We start from the raw sequence: 21,673 nt of genomic DNA, 5'->3' as shown, positions 1-21,673 counted from the left end.
ATTGTGGCTTCCATAGACATCGGCGTGTATTTTGAAAACTATAAATGCATCGTTTTACTAGGACTTATGTGTATTTAAATATCTGAAACCTAAAATGCCTATGCTCCACCAGCTAGAAGAGCAGCTTAACAAGGAGGCAGAAAAAAGCCTAACAACCTGAGGCTTCTGTCTAATGGAGGTCAAAGAGTGGAAGGCTGGTGAGAAGTGACCATAAGCACTCAGCTGGGAGTGGACATGCTCAAATGTGATCCTCAATGAAGAGGAGAGCATCGTCTACACTTGCCCAATAAGGAGGGCGGCCTACCAGGAAGACAGAAGAGAGGCCTTGCAGCCTATAGCTGTTGCCTAATGGAGCTCATCCATAAGAGGTGATCTCAAATGCTTAATTAGAAGCAGTCATGCTCAGAGGTGACCCTCAAAGGTGAGGGAAACATTGCTTAGGCTCAACCAACAGGAGACCAGTATAGCAGGAAGGCAGAAGGAGGCCTAACAACCTGCAGCTGTTGCCTAGAACAGCTCACTAGTAAGAGGTGATCTCCAGCACTTTAGTTGGGAGCAGTCATGCTCAAAAAAGACCCTCAAAGGTGAGGGGAACATTGCTTAGGCCCAACCAACAGGAGACCAGTATAGCAGGAAGGCAGAAGGAGGCCTAACAACCTGCAGCTGTTACCTAGAAGAGCTCACTAGTAAGAGGTGACCGCCAGCACTTTAGTTGGGAGCGGTCATGTTCAGAGGTGACCCTCAAAGGTGAAGGGAGCACTGCAAACCACACATCCCAAGATCGAAGCATAATACTGAGGACCTGAAGGCTAAGGGGCCCCGCAGAGGCCCAACCGCTCAGCTGCCTGGTCCAGTAGGTATGAAGCCAAAGAGATGGGCTATCTTCAGCCTGGATCCAATACTGACGGGTGAGATCGTCATCCATCTAGTGACAGCGAGAGGTTCCGACTCCAGCAGGTGGGTGCTTGTAGGGATCATAGCCCTAAGAGTCAGAAACAGGTCCAAGAAAAGCTGCAGAAAAAATAGTTAGTGAACAACATAAACTAGTAATAAAAGATGAGAATAGATCGAACTCACCAAACCATGGATCTGGCTCATCGCTGGTTGTCCAGACCATCAGTAGGTTGTTCTATGAAACACAGAACTAACACATCATAGGTCCAGTAGGGAACTGCAGTACAGGAAGGTTAACTAGGGGAATCAGGGAGAGGAAGATAAGGGTAGATGTTAACACCCACAGAGGGAGGTGAGTAGAAGTTTTACTCTGACCAGGACGAGAGCGTTGAAAGCGTCTTGTTTGGATAACCTTCCTCAGGTCTTGCCTCTGATCCTTCGGCTCGCACCGCCTCCTAGACCTACCTGCAGGTGGGGGAGGGGCACGAGTTGCGACATTAGCCTTTTGAGCCTGCCTCTGGCCCTTAGACCGAGATGGGCCAGGACCCCTCTGTTGCTCGGGCTGAGACCTGAGCCTTCTTTGAATGAAGGACTTGAAAGCAGCCGAGCGCGTCCTCGCCTCCTTAAACCTCTCAACAACCGTCACAATGGAAATGCCAAAAAGTTCAGAAGGCAAGACCGGCGCAACGAGAAGAAAGCCCTTCTCATTCAACCCGATGTCAGCCAGGTTCACCCACAGATGACTGACGAGGGAGCCAGAGAAAGTCCCTTTTTCAACTCGTCAGCTAGGTCCATCTGTGATCCCCATGAGCCCATTTTCCTCTGTGCCTCAGCAGCAGCGGGTCCTGAGCCCTGGGGAGCAGATGGCTGTCCCTCTTCCCATGAGAAGAGAGACAAACGAGAGCAGAGCTTTTTCATAGAAATCCGCTCGCAACGCACGCAGATCGCTCCCTCGAGAACATTGTGTGCGTGGTCTTCACCCATACAAAAGACACACAAATTGTGTGCGTCATTGCGGACATGGATCGGCACACCTTTTGAACATCTTTTTAGTGCTCGCCATAGTAGAGAATAGGGGTGTACTCACACTAGGCATGGTTGCCGTGAACCGGGCCCGAGTACGATTGTCCCCCCTCCCCACTCCCTCTCTGGGCTCCACTCACATAGGGTTTCAGCATTCGTGCCAAAGCACGCTTACGTCATTATGGTACGATGGTTTCAGGATAAACAGGAAGAGCGGCGCTCTCGCTGAATGCAATGGAGTCCATCGCTCTGGTTACTTTGTGGATAGTAATTTTGAGTCGTTTGGTCCGCGGTTGTCCACAGTCCTCTCACAGCCTGTTGCTAAACAGGCAATCGTGCTGCTCGTATGAGGAGGTTTGCAAGGCACCAGCTGAAGTGCAGCAAGGACTTTGCCGCTTTGATTACCGACTACAGTTCCCGTACATCGGGAAAAAAACGTGATTTCACGCGTCCTGTTCCGTGCTCCAGCACGGTTAGCGCTCACACTATATGCGAACCGCGCCCGAGTCCAACTGAACCGTGCTCTGGCACGCCTCTTCCAAGCGGGCCAGGGACGGCTAAACGAACCACACCTGGGCACGGTTCGGAGCACTCACACTAGTCAAACGAATCGCGCTTTGGTGGTCAAACGCACTTGGGCACGGTTCAAACTGCCTAGTGTGAGTACACCCTAGAAGAACAGCGTTCTTACCGAATGCAGCTTCAAACAAAAACAGTCCCTGAAGACGAAGAAGGGGATGTGTTTGACCGGCGCCCTTTCATACTATGTGGTCACACTGGTATGACGTGCCGACGGTGACGGTGACGCGCTGGTCAGTACAATTGTAGTTTTAGTTCAGACACGGGTCACGTAGACGACGTTCCTCAAAGCAACCTCTAGTGGACGCAGTTCAAGTTCCTTGAAGGGGAACCTGTTCTAACTTCCTTATGTGGGTTTATACAGAGTTTTATTATAAACATATGCCGCTAGTTGACGTTAGTTTCTGCTATTCCGCTTTACTTTCACTTTTACGAGCCACTTAATTCGCCATTTCTTCAGGTGTTAATGTGCATGATTGGATGTAAGTTTATTTACATTATCCCCCATTATAAGACAAAGATGTTTATTTCATTGTTGTGTTTACATATTCATCATGTGCAGTCGAACCATACATTGTTTCTAATGTTGATATGTTTGATATACAGTAATTCAAATGGACATGCTCGCTACTGTTAACCCTTTCCTCGTCATATTAATTTATGTATAACGTGTGAGTAGCGAGTTATTTACATGTTTGTAATGTATATTTAGAAGATGCAAACTGACAGAACAAACTTATTTGTTCTGTTTATTTCAGAAAGACCACATTTAACACTTTATGGCCATAAGCTGTACAATATCCAATCCAGTTGGATCAATGTTGTGCCATCTGCTGTGAACAATTAAATACTAAAGATAAAGAGTTGAACAGTGCCCTGTCTCCCGTCGCACTTCTTACATGAGTCCCATGGCGGATTAGCATTAACACCCCTATCAATCTATTAGTCTTGTTCAGAACCAGTAACCAGTATTTAGATGTTAGCATGTCCGTGGGTGGTTTACCCCAGTGTGTCATGTTTTGTATTTTCACTGTTTGCACTGTTTTTAAGCTCGTTCTCTTGTTTTGTTGAACCAGAATCCCAAATGAGGACCCATCTGGGCAGTCTGTTATCCTGTCCTCTGCTGAATTCAGGCGAATCATGGTGGAATCTCATGTTTCTAGTGAAGAGGAGAAGGCAACTGTACTGGAGGCCCAACGCCAAGCCCGTGACGAAGCCATGGTGAGTCATCTCAGAATCTCATTTTTCTATTTTTTTTTTTCTTCCTAATTACGTTTGAGCCCCAAATGAATGTATGATCATTTCCACATTTAGCATTAGTGGCCGCTACAACTTCTAGTGCAGTTCAGTATTACTTACCACTACTGTTACTGCTGGCGTGACCCCCATAGCCCAAAATATGTATAAAATGATGTGGATTTTAAAAAAAAAACATAAATCTTTCATTGTTTTTTTTTACTACATATTTCAGTAAGGGAAATCTTGAGCCACTTTTCCACTATCGGGCCGAACAGTTCTTATAACGGTCAGGATCGGTTCTGGTTGTGTTTCCACCCAAGCCTGGTACGGCACGGCACGATTACAAACCGTTCTCGGCCCAGAATTCTCAGCACGGTTAGACAACCATGCTAAACCATGATGAGTGTGTGTTCTAAGTGGATGCGCGCTATTTGATCAAACAGCCAAGTAAACAGCTACGCTGTGTTCATAGCTCATGCATTAATACCGTCAATAAGTATGGTATTTTTAGAAAGGAATTTTACCTTCTGTGTACTCGATCCTGTGTTTTTGCCGGATCGGGTATTGGTCAGATGACATGATTCAAATCCATAATTGTGCATTATGGTTGTTACCATAAGTTCCATAAAGGACAACAAAACTATTATAAAAGAAGCATAATAATTTTCCTGCACTACATTCTAGGTCTTCAGGAGACATCTGACAGCTTAATTAGAAGAACTAACAGTATATTAAGCTTTTAAATTTATGTCCACAGAACTTTTACCTCCATTCAGCATTTAAACAGTGTGTCTCATTCAGTTAAGACAGTGAGCACAGTGTGTCTAAATACTGTCACGGGGTGAAGAATCACTCAACAAGGCAGGCTTGGTGAAAACAAGGCCCCGGAGGGTGGATTTATTTACAATGAAATAAACAAGGTGAAAGACGGTGAGCCGGTGCTTGGTGCGGCTGGTGCTTCAGGTGCTCGGTGTTCAATCCTGGTGAAAGTGGAGGTCCGATCGTGCTCCAAATAAAAGTGGGTTGATCGGTCAGTCGCTGCTTTCTGGGGGAAGAACGAGAGAGAGAAGTTAGACCAGCGTTGCATTCGGCTCGAGACCAGAGTCTGACTGTCTGCTTCAGCATGTGCTGCTTAAGTATGCTGTGGCTGACGAGGTGCAGCTGTGACCGATCGGCCGACGGTGAGTGCGTGCAGGTGCACGTGGTTGGTTGCCAGGGCGACGCTGATTCCTCCGTGGAAGCTCGTCACAATACATCTCTCTGAGATGTTTCAGCAGTCCTTTTATTATGCATAATCTGAACATAAAGGTGTGTGCTTTTGTTTGAAAGAATTGTATGTTGTATGTGGTCCCATTAAAAAGGCATGTGAGATGCATTCCATAGAAACACTATTTATATTGTGTTTAGGCAGAAATAGTTATTGTAAATTCATTGTCCATTAGATTTTAAGAACACTGATACTCTTGTAATACAAATAATAAATAGTAATTGCAGTTTATTTATTAATTTTTATAACTAATATTTGAACAGACGTAGCAGTGACACACACACACACACACACATACACATATACAAGACTCAGTTGACTTTCCTGCAGGACAGTCATCCCAAAGTAAACATCCAAATATGCTTAGTTCAGGGATCAGTCATAGAATGTTCTTGAGGGGCCTGTTAATTCAATATTGACATTTTTACTATATATGTAGTAGTAGCTTGATGTACATATGGTAGAGATGTCTGGTAAAGATCAATTAATGACGTAATCAAACAGACAAAGAACACTATAAATTTGTAGCAGAATTTGGTAGTGCTGTATGTTTTTAGGGTTGGCATCAGGGTTGGCATCATCTGAAGTCCTCTGAAGGGTTGGCATCATCTTTTCTTAAGTGTTCTGGATCCACACTGGAGCTTGTGAATTCCTAGTTACCATGGGATGTCAATCCCATGGCAAAAACAGAGAACAAATAGGAACATAATTAGCGTAGCTGCTGTTCAAACTAAGAAAAGGAAGGTTTGTTAAACCAGAGCTAAAAGATTAAAATGAACATTTGATCAGATATAGCTGCAGAAAAAGTTTATGAGATGCATTATTTGAATGCTTGGCTAAAAAGATGTGTCTTTAATCTAGATTTAAATAGAGAGAGTGTGTCTGAACCCCGAACGTTATCAGGAAGGCTGTTCCAGAGTTTGGGTGCCAAATGTGAAAAAGCTCTACCTCCTTTAGTGGACTTTGCTATCCTAGGTACTACCAACAGTCCAGAGTTTTGTGACCTTAGGGAGCGTGATGGATTGTAGCGTGGTAGAAGACTAGTTAGGTACGCAGGAGCTAAACCGTTAAGTGCCTTATAGGTAAGAAGTGCTATTTTGTAGCTGATGCGGAACCTAATAGGCAGCCAGTGCAGAGACTTTAAAATTGGGGTAATATGATCATATTTTCTTGACCTGGTAAGGACTCTAGCAGCTGCATTTTGGACTATCTGTAGCTTGTTTATTGAAGATGCAGGACAACCACCTAATAGTGCATTACAATAGTCCAGTCTAGAGGTCATGAATGCGTGAACTAGCTTTTCTGCATCAGAAACAGGTAACATGTTTCGCAGCTTGGCAATGTTTCTAAGATGGAAGAATGCTGTTTTTGTAACATGAGAAATATGATTTTCAAAAGACAAGTTGCTGTCTAATATAACACCCAGGCTTTTGACTGTAGTGGAAGTAACAGTAACAGTACATCCGTCTAGTTGTAAATTGTAAGTCAAAAGATTCTGTGTATTGTTTTTAGGTCCAATAAGTAATATCTCTGTCTTATCTGAATTTAATAGCAGAAAATTGTTGGTCATCCAATCTTTTACATTTTTAACGCACTCTGTTAACTTTGATAATTCAGAAGTTTCATCTGGTCTTGTTGAGATATATAGTTGAGTATCATCAGCATAACAATGGAAACTAATCCCGTGTTTTCTAATAATATTACCAAGGGGCAGCATGTATATTGAAAATAGTAGAGGACCTAGAACAGATCCTTGTGGCACTCCATACTTTACTGGTGATAACTGAGATGACTCCCCATTTAAATAAACAAAGTGGTAGCGATCAGACAGGTAGGATCTAAACCATTTTAAAGCCTGCCCTTGGATACCTGCATAATTTTGTAGTCGATCTATTAGTATGTCATGATCTATAGTGTCAAACGCAGCACTAAGATCAAGTAAAACTAGCAGTGAGATGCAGCCTTGGTCTGACGCAAGAAGCAAGTCATTAGTGATTTTAACAAGTGCAGTTTCTGTGCTGTGATGGGGCCTGAAGCCTGACTGAAATTCTTCATAGATATTATTTTTTTGCAAGAATGAGCACAGTTGAGCACATATAACTTTCTCTAAAATTTTAGACATAAATGGAAGATTAGAAATGGGTCTATAATTTGCCAGTTCACTAGGGTCTAGCTGTGGTTTCTTAATAAGAGGCTTAATAACCGCCAGCTTGAATGGTTTAGGGACGTGACCTAAAGATAACGATGAGTTGATAATATTGAGAAGCGGTTCTTCTGCCACAGGTAACAATTCTTTTAGTAATTTAGTGGGTACGGGATCTAATAGGCATGTTGTTGGTTTAGACACAGTGATGAGTTTATTTAACTCTTCCTGTCCTATAGCGGTAAAGTACTGCAGTTTTTCTTTGGGTGCGACGAAAGAAGTTGACATATTAGATGCAGTATAATCTACATTGGTTATTGTATTTCTGATGTTATCTATTTTATCAGTGAAGAAATTCATAAAGTCATTGCTATTAAACTGTAAAGGAATATTTAGCTCAGGTGGTGTCTGGTTATTTGTTAATCTAGCCACTGTGCTAAATAAAAACCTTGGATTGTTTTGGTTATTTTCTATGAGTTCGCGGAAATGCTCAGCCCTAGCAGCTTTTAAAGCCTGTCTGTATCTGGACATACAGTTTTTCCATGCAATTCTAAAAACTTCCAAGTTAGTTTTTCTCCATTTGCGCTCAAGATTGCGAGTTTCTTTTTTGAGGGATTGGGTATTACTATTGTACCATGGTGCAATACGTTTTTCTCTAACTTTTTTCAATTTGATGGGGGCAACAGCTTCTAACGTATCGGAGAAGATGGTGCCCATATTGCTAGTCATTTTGTCTAGATCCTGTGTATTAAGGGGTACACAGAGCAGTTGAGATAAATCAGGCAGGTTATTTGTGAATCTATCTTTGGTGGCTGGAACAATAGTTCTGCCAAGACGATAACGCGGAGCCCTACAGTTAATATCAGTGATACGCAGCATGCACGATACAAGGAAATGGTCAGAAACATCATCACTTTGAGGTACGATATCTATATCAGTAAGATCAATTCCATGCGATATAATTAAATCTAGCGTATGATTAAAACGATGAGTGGGCCCAGTGACATTTTGCTTAACTCCAAAAGAGTTTATTAGGTCAGTAAACGCAAGTCCTAACGCATCATTTGTATTATCAACGTGAATGTTAAAATCTCCGACAATTAGCACTTTATCAAAATTAACCAATAGTTCCGAAAGGAATTCTGCAAATTCTTTTAGGAAATCTGTATATGGCCCTGGCGGTCTATACACAGTAGCTAAAACAAGAGATAGGAGAGATTTCTTTTGCATATCTGGCAGAGTAACATTAAGCAAAAGTATTTCAAATGAATTAAACCTGTATCCTGTTTTCTGAGTAACATTGAAAATATCACTATATATTGTTGCAACACCACCACCACGACCACTCTGACGGGGCTCATGCTTATAGTAGTAGTTTAGTGGAGTAGACTCATTTAGACTAATATAATCATTAGGTTTTAGCCAGGTTTCAGTTAAGCAGAGTACATCAAAACTATTATCTGTGATCATTTCATTCACAATAACTGCTTTGGGTGCAAGTGATCTAATGTTTAGGAGCCCAAGCTTTAAAAATGGTTTCTGTTCGTGTATTTTGCTTTTTTCTGGTTTAATTACGATCAGATTTTTCTAGATCCTACATTAAATTTACGTTTTGACCTCACTATTCGAGGAACAGACACAGTCTTTATAGATTGGACAGTGCAACTACTATCATTTAAGCGTTCAGAACAAAAGCCATCGTAGCAATCATATAAGAATGTACTCACTAGTCAAATGGAGCGTAGCGTCCTGGAGATGTTGTCCGACAGCAGCTCCGCTCCGACTCTGCTGGGGTGCAGGCCATCAGCACGGAAAAGCCTAGGACGCTCCCAGAAAAGATTCCAATTATTAACAAAGAGCAGTTTCTGTTCTTTACACCATGTCAATAACCATTCATTTAGAGCAAGAAGTCTACTGAACCTTTCGTGCCCACGTCGATACGTGGGAAGGGGTCCTGACACGATGATCCTCGTCGTGGGCGACGTGCTGCGAACCGTCTCGATCAGGCTGCTGAAGTCCCTCTTCAGAACCTCCGTCTGCCGCAGCCTGGTGTCGTTCACCCCGCGTGCAGGACGATCGCGCCGACGCTCTCGCCGTCCTTCAGGATCGCGGGTATCTGCGCAGAAACATCGAGAACGCGAGCACCAGGAAAACAGTGGGTGTGGACTTTACCTTTAGCTAAAGTAGCACGTACGTACCGGACAATGGAGTCTCCGACGATCACAGCGTCGCGTTCCGTCTCGCGGAGGGGAGCGAAGCGGTTCCGGGTGGAGATCTCGAAGACCGGAGGCGGCGGAGGGGGCGAGGTCCTCGGCCGGGGCCTGGCTCGCGTCTTCCGCTGCTGCTGCACCCAGGGTCCGTGGTGTCCCGGCGCCGGAGTGAAGGACATCTGGGAAGATCGCGTCCAGGGTGCACGGGAGCTGTGCAGAGAAGCACACGGAGTAGAGGTGGTCAGAGTGTTAGTATCACGCTGTATACTCACCCGGGAGGACTCCAGAGCGGCCCTCCGCTCTCTCAGCTCCGTCTGCCGCACCAACAGCTCCTGGATCTGCTTCTCCACGGCCTCCAGCTCGAGCTGCAACGAGTGCAGCTCGAACGTGTCCTCACCTGCACTCAAAGGTGGACACAAATTCGCCATTAAAGCAAGTAACAGTGAGTAAACAATGGAAATGTGTGTAAGCAGTGTGTAAACAATGCAAGCAGGATTAGCGGCAACCACGCTGGTGCTGCTAACGGGCTATAAGCTAGCGACTCCGGAAATCAAAACAAAACTAGTGATAACAAAGCAATCCGGATGTTTTAGTTGTAGAATACAATAGGGGGTATATTCACACGTTATAAGAAACAAGAATGATTGTGTATAAAATTGATTTTGAATTGAAAAACAGACAATAAGAAATTAACTCGACGGAGCTCAAACTCTAAGCGTGCAACCGCAACTCTCTAAAATTAAGTCTCCAGATTTAATTTTGACAAGAATTTTGACAAGGCGGCAATAATTTTGTCCAGTCCATTTTTAAGTTACAAGTGAAATTTGATCAAGTTTGACTTTTCTTTTTTTTTTTTCCTTTTTTTTTTGTGTTGTTGCAGTGCAAACAAAAACAATAAGCATGTGAATACCAAAACATCTGCAATTGGAACAATTTTCTGAGAGAAGTGTTGCATTTTCTGACAGAATTGCAAGGGTTCCAATATTTTTGGCCATGACTGTAGATGAAAAATATATTATGTGTAATGAAAAGGATACTTTTTCCTGAAATGTTCAAAAGTAGAACTCTCACTTAATTTTGAATCACGATATGGACTAGTGTCTGTAAAAATGCGTGTGTAAAATGCGTCTCATTATATGACGACAAACGCAAGAACTTAATCTCCAGAACTGCTGTGTGAGTCACTAAATGTAGATTTTTACCGTTTCATTTGAGAAAATTAGCATCATACCGTAGTGTATACACACAAAAACTAACCGGCAACCTGTAAAAATAAAAGTACGGTTTAACATGTAATAGAAGTGTATTAGTCTTGTATTATTTTTGTACAGTAAAATGTAGGTGTTTAAATATTCCTATTTCTGGCAAATTTAATTAAACAATTAAATGCAGAAATTATAATAATAACAGAAAAACTCTGGTTTGGCAACAAATAAAAAGGTTTAATTTTTATTATAAATAAATAAATATTTAATGCCTGTATTTGATTATCAGAAAAATTAAAACACACAAGAATTTCTGGAAAAAAAAGAAAAAGATTGTAGTGCCCTATTGTTGAAAATATTTAAATTGAGATTTTTCGACTTATTTTTTCACTAAAATAAATGTTCAGAGACACAGAGAGTAATGCACCGAAAAAGTACCGTACTGTTGGTAACCCCCTCCCCCCACCCTCCATAAAACCTGGAGTCCTAGGGGAAACACTGCACTGTTTTTCCACTGTAATGTAAACGCGTTTTGCTTCTTTCCATCTCAAGCATACCACAGCATTCTAAAAACGTGCTGCTTAAGTTGAAAAAACTTTGTTTTTTAAAAAACACATCTTGGGATCCTTCCACTGCCCACATCAGTGCATAATTGTGTTCTTTGTGTATGGCCCCGTCATTGTGCTTTGACTGTCTTCCAAGCACTATTTTCTTCATGAGGATTTATGTGGGCTAAATCTAGTTGTTATTATTGTGTCAGGATGCTGCAGAGCAGAGAAAAGCACAGATGCGTCAGGCGGACCTGTCTCGACAGAAGAACCAGAACCTCAGTGAACTCGAGGCAGAGGCGAGGGACCGGGCTCAGTACCTGTTGGAACGGGCCAACACCCTGAGAATGGAAGAGGAGGATGAAGTCAAGAAGCTTAATGAGGTAGACAAGACCATAATTAAAAGCCAAATTATAGCTGCATCTCATTTTGGAGGCTGCATCCTCCAGAGGTTGCATTTGTTTCTCATTTAAGAAAAGTAACCATTAGATCACAAAGAAAGACCGAAATTACAGTATTTTACACCTCACCAGGAATAAAAGTCAAATTTATTATGGTTAATTTTTTAAATGAGACAATGCATTGTGTCAATGCGTCAAAATGCGACCTTTGGAGGACGCAGCCAAAATGAGATGCCGTACATGACCCACTGGTTGTTGCCTACATGCAAATTTTGCCTGTGTACTCCTGCAGTTAATTCAGGAAGTGCAGTGCCATGTAGTCCGGGATGCGCAGATTCAGGAGAAGAAACTGACCCGTACAGAGTGGCTGGAGGAAGAGAAGAGATTGGATGCCATGATGGAGGTGGAGCGTCGCCGGGCCTTAGAAACCCAGGAACAAATTGAACAGCTGAGAAAGCAGCAAAGGATTAAGTAAGGCCCTGATCAGACAGAACGCGTTTTTGCAGCAAGAGCCGCCTTTTTTTAATTGTTTTCTATCGGCAGTGAGCGTTATGCGTACTGTTTATGTGCCCCGGGCGCCTCACATTTTTGCCGGAGTGCTCTGAGCGCCTGAAGTTGAAAAAAAAGCAACTCTGAGCAGAAAAGCACCCAACGTCATCACATTTTTTTTAATTGTCCAAACGAATGAATGGAGAGGCGGGCCTTCTGTTGTGGTGACGAAAGTTTTACCGTTGCTTAAAAAGTCCGGAGACTGCAGTGATGGAGGAGAAACTTTTGGTGTCTATCGCAGGTTACCTGGAGCTGCATCTTTTAAGGTTTTTGCTGATATGACAGTTTACTTAACAACTAAAAACCAAAGATTTTAGTGCGCTCACGCTATAATCCTTTGATTAGACTGACAGGAAGGCTGTTTTGATGGTTGCCTAGCAACATAAAAAAAGGCAACACACTGCTCTTTTTTTAAAAGTCACCAAAAAAAGCAGTGCGGTGCGCCTTGCGTTTTCAGACCTGAAAAAACTTGTTCAGTGTGATCGGGGCCTAAGGATGTTCTCCCTCTGTATTCTATATACTCTAAATCACATGTCTTCAAACCTGCTCCCAAGGACCCACTTTCTTGCAGAGTTTTGCTCCATCCCTAATCAAACACACCTGAACCAGCTGATTGAGGTCTTCAAGATCACTTGGAAAGTCACAGGCCAAGGGTGTTGCAGTAGGTTGGAAAGAAACTTTTCAGGACCGTGGCTCCCCAGGAGCAGGGTTGAAGACCTGTGCTCTAAATCCAGTGCACTTTGTTTAATGGGTGTGTTTTATTAAAGTGGGAAGCTGTGCATCCTGGACCAGATCCAGATGCGTCTGGAGGAGAAGATGCTACAGGATGAGTTGAAGGAGCAGGAGGGTCAGCAGTTGTTGGAAAACATGGAGAGGATGCAGATGGAGGAGCTCAAGGTACATGCAATGAATCTCTAGATCAGTTCAAATTATGAAGAGTTTTTTTTAAACTCACATAGATAAATGTGTGTAAGTTCATCTTTGTGTGTGGTATCATCACAGGCCATTGAAAGGAAGAAGGAGGAGCAAAGAAGTTTGCTTCAAGAGATTAAGAAGATAAATGAAGAAAATCTGCTGGCTAAAGAGCAAAAAAATGAAGAAGAGAGATTAGCAGATCTGCGAGATGTAGAGTATGCACGTAAAAAAATGGTAAGCAAAGTCTTTGATGGCTTCTTTTTTTTCTATCTTCTTTCATCACCCACCACTGTATTCTTAAACTAAGACTTTGAAATCAGATGCAGACTCTTTTCTTTTTAAATCAATTTCTTTACAAAACACACGACATAATTATAATAATAATACATTTCTCACACCCAAAGTGCTACAACAGAGTAAAAAATTAAGTAAAAGACAAAATACAATATATGATGCAATATAAAACAACAACATAAATCAAATCAAATCCCTAACCAACAGCTTAATCATGATAAGCGATTTTAAAGAGGTGGGTTTCTTAAAAGTGCTTAGAGCACTTCGAACATTCAAAGGAAGAGCATTCCATAACTTTTTGAGACGCTCAATGCTCACATTGAGAACAATTGAAAAAATATGCTAGCTGCGGGGGAAAATGCTTTGGTGGACACACAGCCTAACTCAAAACATAACTTTTTGGGGGTTTTTTTTGCATCTACAGTGCCATCCACTAATATTGGCACCCTTGGTAAATATGAGCAAAGATGACTATAAAAATAAATCTGCTTTGTTTATCTTTATGATCTTACATTCAAAACATTCACAAAATGCTAGCCTTTCATTGAAGTAAAACAATTAAAAGTGGGGGGAAACTTACATTATGAAATAAATGTTTTTCTCATATGCATGTTGGGCACAATTATTGGCACCCTTAGAAATTATAATGAGTAAAATATCTCTGAAGTATATTCCCATTCATATTTGCATTTATTTAGCACACTAGAATGACTAGGAGTATGATATTGTCCAGCCATGACTTCCTGTTTCACAGGATTATCAATATGAGGAGCACAATTCCAGATTCCCTTAATCATCCATCACATGGAATAAAACCAAATAATATAGTTCTGATGTGCAGAACAAGATTGTTGAGCTTCACAAAATAGAAAATGGCTGTAAGAAAAGAGCTAAGGGATTGAAAATCCCAATTTCCATCATTAGGACAATAATTAAGAATTCCAATCAATTCCAAAATATTAAGTCTGTGTGTTGCCAACATCCCAGCATAAAGCTCCCGATAAAATGTGTGTTATTAAAGCATCAACATTCACTGTTATTTTTACTAAAAGTAAAGCTTTTGTGCAATAAATGAATAGCAATTCATTTTAGAGGTTTTGTGTTTAGATAATTCTATTTTACGGGAGTCCTGCAAATCATTTTTTCTATTGGGAGGCGGGCAGAGACTCGTATGAAGACAACATAAGTTGATGCTTTGCCCTCCGCACCCCGTCGCATGTGCTAGCCAACACCCTTTTTACAATCTATATAGATGATAAAGAGAGTAATGTATCGCAAAAAATACCATACCGTACCATTGGTAATCCCCCCAATCCACCCCCCCAAACATGGAATCCTAGGGGAAACACTGTACTGTGAAGTAAAAATAAGTTAAAATGTTCTCTTTTGTTGGACAACAAGTTTAGAAAGGCTTATCATTGCATTTCATTAGAAGGGAAAATGCTCTGCAAGTGTTGCTTTTTCAAATATAAACGGTTTTCTCATCTTAGCACGTGAAATCACGCACGCACACACACAGCAAATTTCGAGAGAAATAATACATTATTTAAATGTAAAACCGAAAAACTGCAATTCACAAGCACGTATTGAACAGTGGATGACGTACCGAACGGTTCGATATTATATTGATTATTGTGACATCCCTACTACTCACTAGGGATGGGTATTGAGAACCGGTTCCATTTTAGAACCAGTTCCAAATTTCCAAGAACCGGGTATTCGATTCCTGCGTTCACATTTTATTGTGATTTTAAAGTTTTAAATCAAACAATTTAAGTGCAGGAGGGGAAAGATTGTGTGCACCGCTTGTGTGCAGCACACACATATGAAGCACGAGCACAGTGAACAGCGTTCTCTAACCGTTACATGCATTTCCACTGCAGAAAAGGTTGTTCCGGGCCAGATCTGACTTCTCTTTGACATTTAGTGCACAATATGCACAAAAATACGTCAGTATATCATCATAAACACAGCCGTTTTTTGTCAAAAGTGAAAGTAAACAGATGAGAAAGAAAACGCATATATACAGTATTTTTAGATCTGCTTGCGTTCGATGTTAAAGAGACCACAGCCGAAATAAATGTGCTGCCTGTCATGTTAACCCAAGAACAAAAAAATAATTCACTGATCTTGACTAAATATCTTTCATAACTTTAATGATTAATCTATATTTTATTTATGAAAAGAAAACTATGCAGTATTTTTCAACTTTTGATTTACAAATCTGTACCTGCAATTTGTTCAGTTGTATTTATTTATGCTATTGCTAATTTATCTGTTTTTTCCTATTTTATTATTGACTGTTTATTTGTCTTTAACAATTTAATGTTTGAAATTTCATGTTTTATTTTGAAGTTCCTCATAGGCCTTGTGTTCTGTAGGCTGCTGATTTTTGCTCATGTTATTCAGCCGCAAAATTACAAGTTACTGTGCCCCCCTTCCCCCTTTGCTAAACGTGACTGATTTCGAAACTGAAAAAAAAAAAAAACAGCAAATAAAACATGCTTTAGGGACAAACTGCACAGTACTAAACTGTGCCCATTTTTATCTTTTGGTTTCCCCTTTTGCTAAACGTGACTGATTTTAAGAATATTTAATATGAGGGGACTGATTGTTAACAGACACCCTTTAAGAAGAGTAGTTGGGACAGGGTCAAGAAGTTCTTGTCAACACTAATGTTGAGATGTCATCAATGGTAATTGTTGCAAAACTAGAAAAACGTAGAAATGCTAGATGGAAGAACCTCAGAGAGCACAGAGCTGGGGGAAGAACCAAAAGTCATTACATGCTTTAGGTGCAGCATCAGCAACCCATGATGAATGTTCACTGTGGTAACGTGAACATGGGTTTTACACATTTACACCATGAAAATTCTCCAAAGCATGTTTCTCATGTGTTTCACATATTTTACATGATTTTAACATGCAAGTTCATGTGATTTTTCTGTAAGGGAATGAGTAAAACCAAAGAAAATAGTTGTGATGTGCAACAAAAGGTTGTTGAGCTTCACAAAATAGAAAGTGGCTGTAAGAAAATAGCTAACCTGTTAGCGTTGCACTGTACCCACTGTACCCACAGTACACCTCACATTTAGATTTACAGGAATGCTAGGGTTTTAACACTAAAAAGGTTTTGAGGAAAAGGAGTTTCAAAGAAAAAAAAACACTCTGTTCTTAGCTTCAGTATCTGTAAATTAGGACTTAAAAATTGGAGTAAATTCTAAAGTCAGATGAAAGACAAAATATGTTTTTTGTCAGCAAACACTCAAGATGGGTTTGGTGCACACAGTGATAAAAAAGTACCCCATGTGTAAAACTAAATATACTGCTGTATTTTTAATGTTGTGCTCCAGTTTTTTTCTGCTGGAGGTTTTGGACATCTTCTTTAGATATAGTTGTGATCAGAATTATTGGCACCTTTTAAATAAGAGCAGAGAAGCCTGTGAAAATGAATCTGCATGATTAATCCTGTTGACCTTTTATAAAAAATAAATCCTGTTTCAAGTGCCAGTAATCCCTGTGCACTGAATATGCTGGAGTTTGTTTTTGAATGACAGCAGAGGTTCTCCAAAGCAGCATAATACCAGTAATACACGATAATAGAGTCCTCAGGGAGTTCTCTGGGTTCGGGCTATATTCCAGGACAGCACACCAAAATATACTGTTTACTCAACCAGATTAGATGTAAGGGTGAAAATGACCTCCAAACGGCTACACCTTTGGTTTTAAAAAAGAACAATTTACAAATGTTTGGAATTCATTAACATACATGTTTAACCATCAAATCAGATGTTTATGAAGCATTTGTGAATCCAGAGGAGAGTTTTTGGGGAGGTCTGTTTTATGCGGTAATTACTCAGAATTTACTCATATGTTTATGCAAGTTTCTTGAATGAGGCCCACTGCATGTGACTGTGCGTTCACATCCTGTGTTGAAATCAGATCTGAACATTCTTTTTTAAGTCAGAATTCTATTTTAAAATGACTTTCAGTCTGTTGTTTGCCAGTGACTCCCGAGAACAAATTGGATCTGCTACAGTTGTGAAATCAAATACATTTTTAAGTATTTGTTTAAACACACAATAATAATTATAAATACAGATAAACAGATTGGTTATTTTTATTTCATTTCCCAAACCATTAGTATTCTAGCAGCTGTAATTGGGTGAGCCAGTCTAAGTATGGGCCAGTGGACCACAAGGGGGGGGGGAAATATACAGTGGGTACGGAAAGTATTCAGACCCCCTTAAAATTTTCACTCTTTGTTATATTGCAGCCATTTGCTAAAATCATTTAAGTTCTTTTTTTTCCACATTAATGTACACACAGCACCCCATATTGACAGAAAAACAGAATTGTTGACATTTTTGCAGATTTATTAAAAAAGAAAAACTGAAATATCACATGGTCCTAAGTATTCAGACCCTTTGCTGTGACACTCATATATTTAACTCAGGTGCTGTCCATTTCTTCTGATCATCCTTGAGATGGTTCTACACCTTTATTTGAGTCCAGCTGTGTTTGATTATACTGATTGGACTTGATTAGGAAAGCCACACACCTGTCTATATAAGACCTTACAGCTCACAGTGCATGTCAGAGCAAATGAGAATCATGAGGTCAAAGGAACTGCCTGAAGAGCTCAGAGACAGAATTGTGGCAAGGCACAGATCTGGCCAAGGTTACAAAAAAATTTCTGCTGCACTTAAGGTTCCTAAGAGCACAGTGGTCTCCATAATCCTTAAATGGAAGACGTTTGGGACGACCAGAACCCTTCCTAGAGCTGGCTGTCCGGCCAAACTGAGCTATCGGGGGAGAAGAGCCTTGGTGAGAGAGGTAAAGAAGAACCCAAAGATCACTGTGGCTGAGCTCCAGAGATGCAGTCGGGAGATGGGAGAAAGTTGTAGAAAGTCAACCATCACTGCAGCCCTCCACCAGTCGGGGGTTTATGGCAGAGTGGCCCGACGGAAGCCTCTCTTCAGTGCAAGACACATGAAAGCCTGCATGGAGTTTGCTAAAAAAAACACCTGAAGGACTCCAAGATGGTGAGAAATAAGATTCTCTGGTCTGATGAGACCAAGATAGAACTTTTTGGCCTTAATTCTAAGCGGTATGTGTGGAGAAAACCAGGCACTGCTCATCACCTGTCCAATACAGTCCCAACAGTGAAGCATGATGGTGGCAGCATCATGCTGTGGGGGTGTTTTTCAGCTGCAGGGACAGGACGACTGGTTGCAATCGAGGGAAAGATGAATGCGGCCAAATACAGGGATATCCTGGACGAAAACCTTCTCCAGAGTGCTCAGGACCTCAGACTGGGCCGAAGGTTTACCTTCCAACAAGACAATGACCCTAAGCACACAGCTAAAATAACGAAGGAGTGGCTTCACAACAACTCTGTGACTGTTCTTGAATGGCCCAGCCAGAGCCCTGACCATCTGAGCATCTCTGGAGAGACCTAAAATGAATACTTTCCATACCCACTGTATATTCTGATCTACTGATTCCTTTACTGAGAACAAAAGAGGAATTCAATGTTGGATTAATCAAATTAAATCAAATGCAAAATAAATGTAAAAGCTTCAAGGGCCTGGCAACATCAGCAGATGCAGTTGGTTTTCCCATGAAAATTGAAAAGCAATATTAATCCCAGATTTGTTTGATGAACTCTAAGGAACGAGAGGCAGAATATGAAGCTGAGCAGATACGCATCAAGAAAGACAAAGAGAAGGAAGTGGCGCGACTGAGAGCTCTTCAAGAAAGGGACAGAGACCATAAAGCTGAGCAGGTAAAATCTTACAGCGTCATTAATAAATATACTAATGAATATAATGAGATGTATACCTTTTGTTTGTATCTAAATGTATACGGCATAATACATTTAGAGTACCAGTTTAATAAGTCTTATTTGTTTCAATTTCGCAATTGTTAGATGGACAGCTGACCACCTTTACATTCTGGATTCAAATAAATTTGTTTTTCTCTGAACTGTCAGGATGAGATCAGGGCACGGAGGAACCAAGAAGCGGCTGCAAGGGAATGGAGAAGAAAGGAGAAAGAGCAGACTTTGAGAAAGCTGGAAGTGGAAGAGAAGCTGAAGGCTGCTCGTTCAGAGCAAGTCACTCATAAAGAGCACTTGCTGTCCATTGAAGCTGGACGAGAGAGAGCAGAGTTTGAGAGGGTCCTGAGGTACAAACACCATCACATGTATCACATACTATTAGCATGGCATACACAGGATTTTAGAAACGAACACAGTTGTCAGATATTAGATGTGTAATGTAATTATGTAGCGTTAGATCATGCCTCCATGTCAGATATACTGATGCCAGATCCTATCAGAATTTTCAGCAAAGTTGTCTAAAACCATTAACAGAAAGTCTTTAATTTTTGGGTGAAGGATCACGTTAACTGAAAGAGGGAAGAATTAACAAAGATAAAATTGAAGATAGTATACTGTATACTCTTTTTCCAGGGCACAGCAGGAGCTCATTGAGAAAGAACGAGAAAAAGAGGAGGAACGGCATCATAAAATCCAAAGGCATGCTGAGGCTGTGAGGCAGCAGGTACGGGAAAGAGAGATGCAGGCTGTTACCCAGAGGAGAGAGCTGTTCCAAGAAGGGGAGCGGCTGGAAGAGGAGGCGCGCAATCGCAGAGCCCGACTGGACGAGATTAAAGAAAAGAAGCTAAGGGAACTCAAGTATGTCCTTAAAGTAAAGTAGACAGAAAAATATGTAGAAAATGACATAAAAGACAACATGAAAATAACTTGTAAATAATTAATGAAAGAAATAATGATTGATTATATGCATGAGAGAAGTCACAGTGGCTTAATAAGTGTTTAGACGCTTACTACGTATTTAAATGGGTCATCGGATGCTAAGTTCACTTTTTCATGTTGTTTGAACTAATGATTAATGTGTGTTGGCAGTGTATGTACAAATCTACCCTATAATGATAAAAATCCATGCAGCGGTTTTTAATTAATCTGTAAAAATAATATCCCCTTTTTCAAATCGAGCCGTTCTCAGATGCCTGTCGGTGTGGCATCATACTGACAGAGGCCGCTCCCACGATAGTTGATTGACATGAGCTCTTACCTTAGACCAGCTGTCACAGTCCAGTAACTGTCCTTGTTTTGATGCCAGAGCAGGGATGTAAGTTAGACAAGAATATCTCCAATTGAGCGATTGAGGTGTTGTGTTGCTGGATGTAACAATGAACATAGTGGTCGTCATTTACGACATCTGAGCCGCTGAAGATGCAGTAGATTACATTTGTTTGTGAATGGAATGCGCCTCCTGATCTACATATATCCGTCTATGTTTGCGCGAATCATTCATGATCCAGCTTCACTTACAGCAGAAGTGAGTATAAGCGTTTGGTAGTTAGGAAGTTTAGTGGCTAAATGCGGCTAAAGTAAACAAGATCATCTTTCCACAGAGAGAAGAGAGGGGCGGGGCGAGCAGAGCTGGGCATCTGATGACCCCTTTAAAAGACATAGATTTCATTATATTAGCTACAAAAAGTCACATCAAGTGGCATTCAGGGCTGTTGGTAAGGGACTTGCAACAAAGTGAGAACAATTGTAATGTGCCTAATTCTAAGGTGTTCACAACTGAAGCAATTACTTTTAGTATTTCAATCTGTGGTCATCTATATGGTTTCCAGATGGCAAAATCTGCTTGTTATAAAGAAAGAGGAAGGGAAGTGTGTTTGCACTATATTTTTGCCATTTGAGGTTTTTATGTAATTGCAAAGACATTCATGCCATCTGACAGAGAAACAAAGAGATTTACAAGATATTAGCTGAATCATGCACCTGAAGATATTTTGTCATGCAATGGTCACATCAGTCTTACAATTATTAAGATATTTATTTTTCTTGACCGCAGGGCAGCTGGGCTCTCAGACAAGTACCTCAAAGAAGTGGAGCGGAAGGCTCAAGCCCTTCCAGCTCTTTTACACTGAAGAACGGAAGAAATGGAAGAGATCCGCCAAATAAACAAATGAAGAAATACATGTGTTGTTTGGCCTGACATATTATTTTATCGCCAGTGGATTTGTAGAAAATTTTGATTGCAGTGATTGCATCATCACTCATGGAATGACATAACAAATAAAGGTTAAAACAAATACTCATCATGGGATGTGTGGATTTCTTTGTCTGTGGCTTTTGCTATGTTGCAGGCTTATGTTAAACTGCAAAAAAATACTTTTCCCCACATCAGTCTACATTCCATACTGTTACGAGGAGTGATTGACGAGAGGCGAGCGGATCCATAAGCAAGCTTTTATTGGGACGAGACAGAGACATGGTCATACAGGCAGGGTAGAGACAGGAGCAGACAGGGATGTAACAGGCGATCCAAGAGAATAATCCGACAAAGACGAGCGATAAATCACA

At 41.0% G+C, this 21,673-nt stretch overlaps 1 protein-coding gene across 1 annotated transcript in view; it reads left to right on the top strand.

Annotated features, from left to right (window-relative positions):
- cfap45 (cilia and flagella associated protein 45) overlaps positions 1-21,393 on the top strand; it is a 28,933-nt gene extending 7,540 nt beyond the window's left edge. Inside the window, exons 4-12 of the mRNA XM_051104004.1 lie at positions 3,573-3,717; positions 11,321-11,491; positions 11,802-11,980; positions 12,826-12,955; positions 13,061-13,207; positions 18,941-19,054; positions 19,262-19,455; positions 19,742-19,966; positions 21,162-21,393. Of these exons, the coding sequence (XP_050959961.1) occupies positions 3,573-3,717; positions 11,321-11,491; positions 11,802-11,980; positions 12,826-12,955; positions 13,061-13,207; positions 18,941-19,054; positions 19,262-19,455; positions 19,742-19,966; positions 21,162-21,237 (1,381 nt within the window). The 3' untranslated portion in view covers positions 21,238-21,393. The remainder of the gene's footprint in view (positions 1-3,572; positions 3,718-11,320; positions 11,492-11,801; positions 11,981-12,825; positions 12,956-13,060; positions 13,208-18,940; positions 19,055-19,261; positions 19,456-19,741; positions 19,967-21,161) is intronic.
- Positions 21,394-21,673: the final 280 nt, after the last annotated feature.

Source organism: Labeo rohita, unplaced genomic scaffold (genome assembly GCF_022985175.1).
Source record: "Labeo rohita strain BAU-BD-2019 unplaced genomic scaffold, IGBB_LRoh.1.0 scaffold_610, whole genome shotgun sequence".
NCBI classification, from domain to species: Eukaryota; Metazoa; Chordata; class Actinopteri; order Cypriniformes; family Cyprinidae; genus Labeo; species Labeo rohita.
This window is presented reverse-complemented; position numbering and strand designations above follow the sequence as displayed.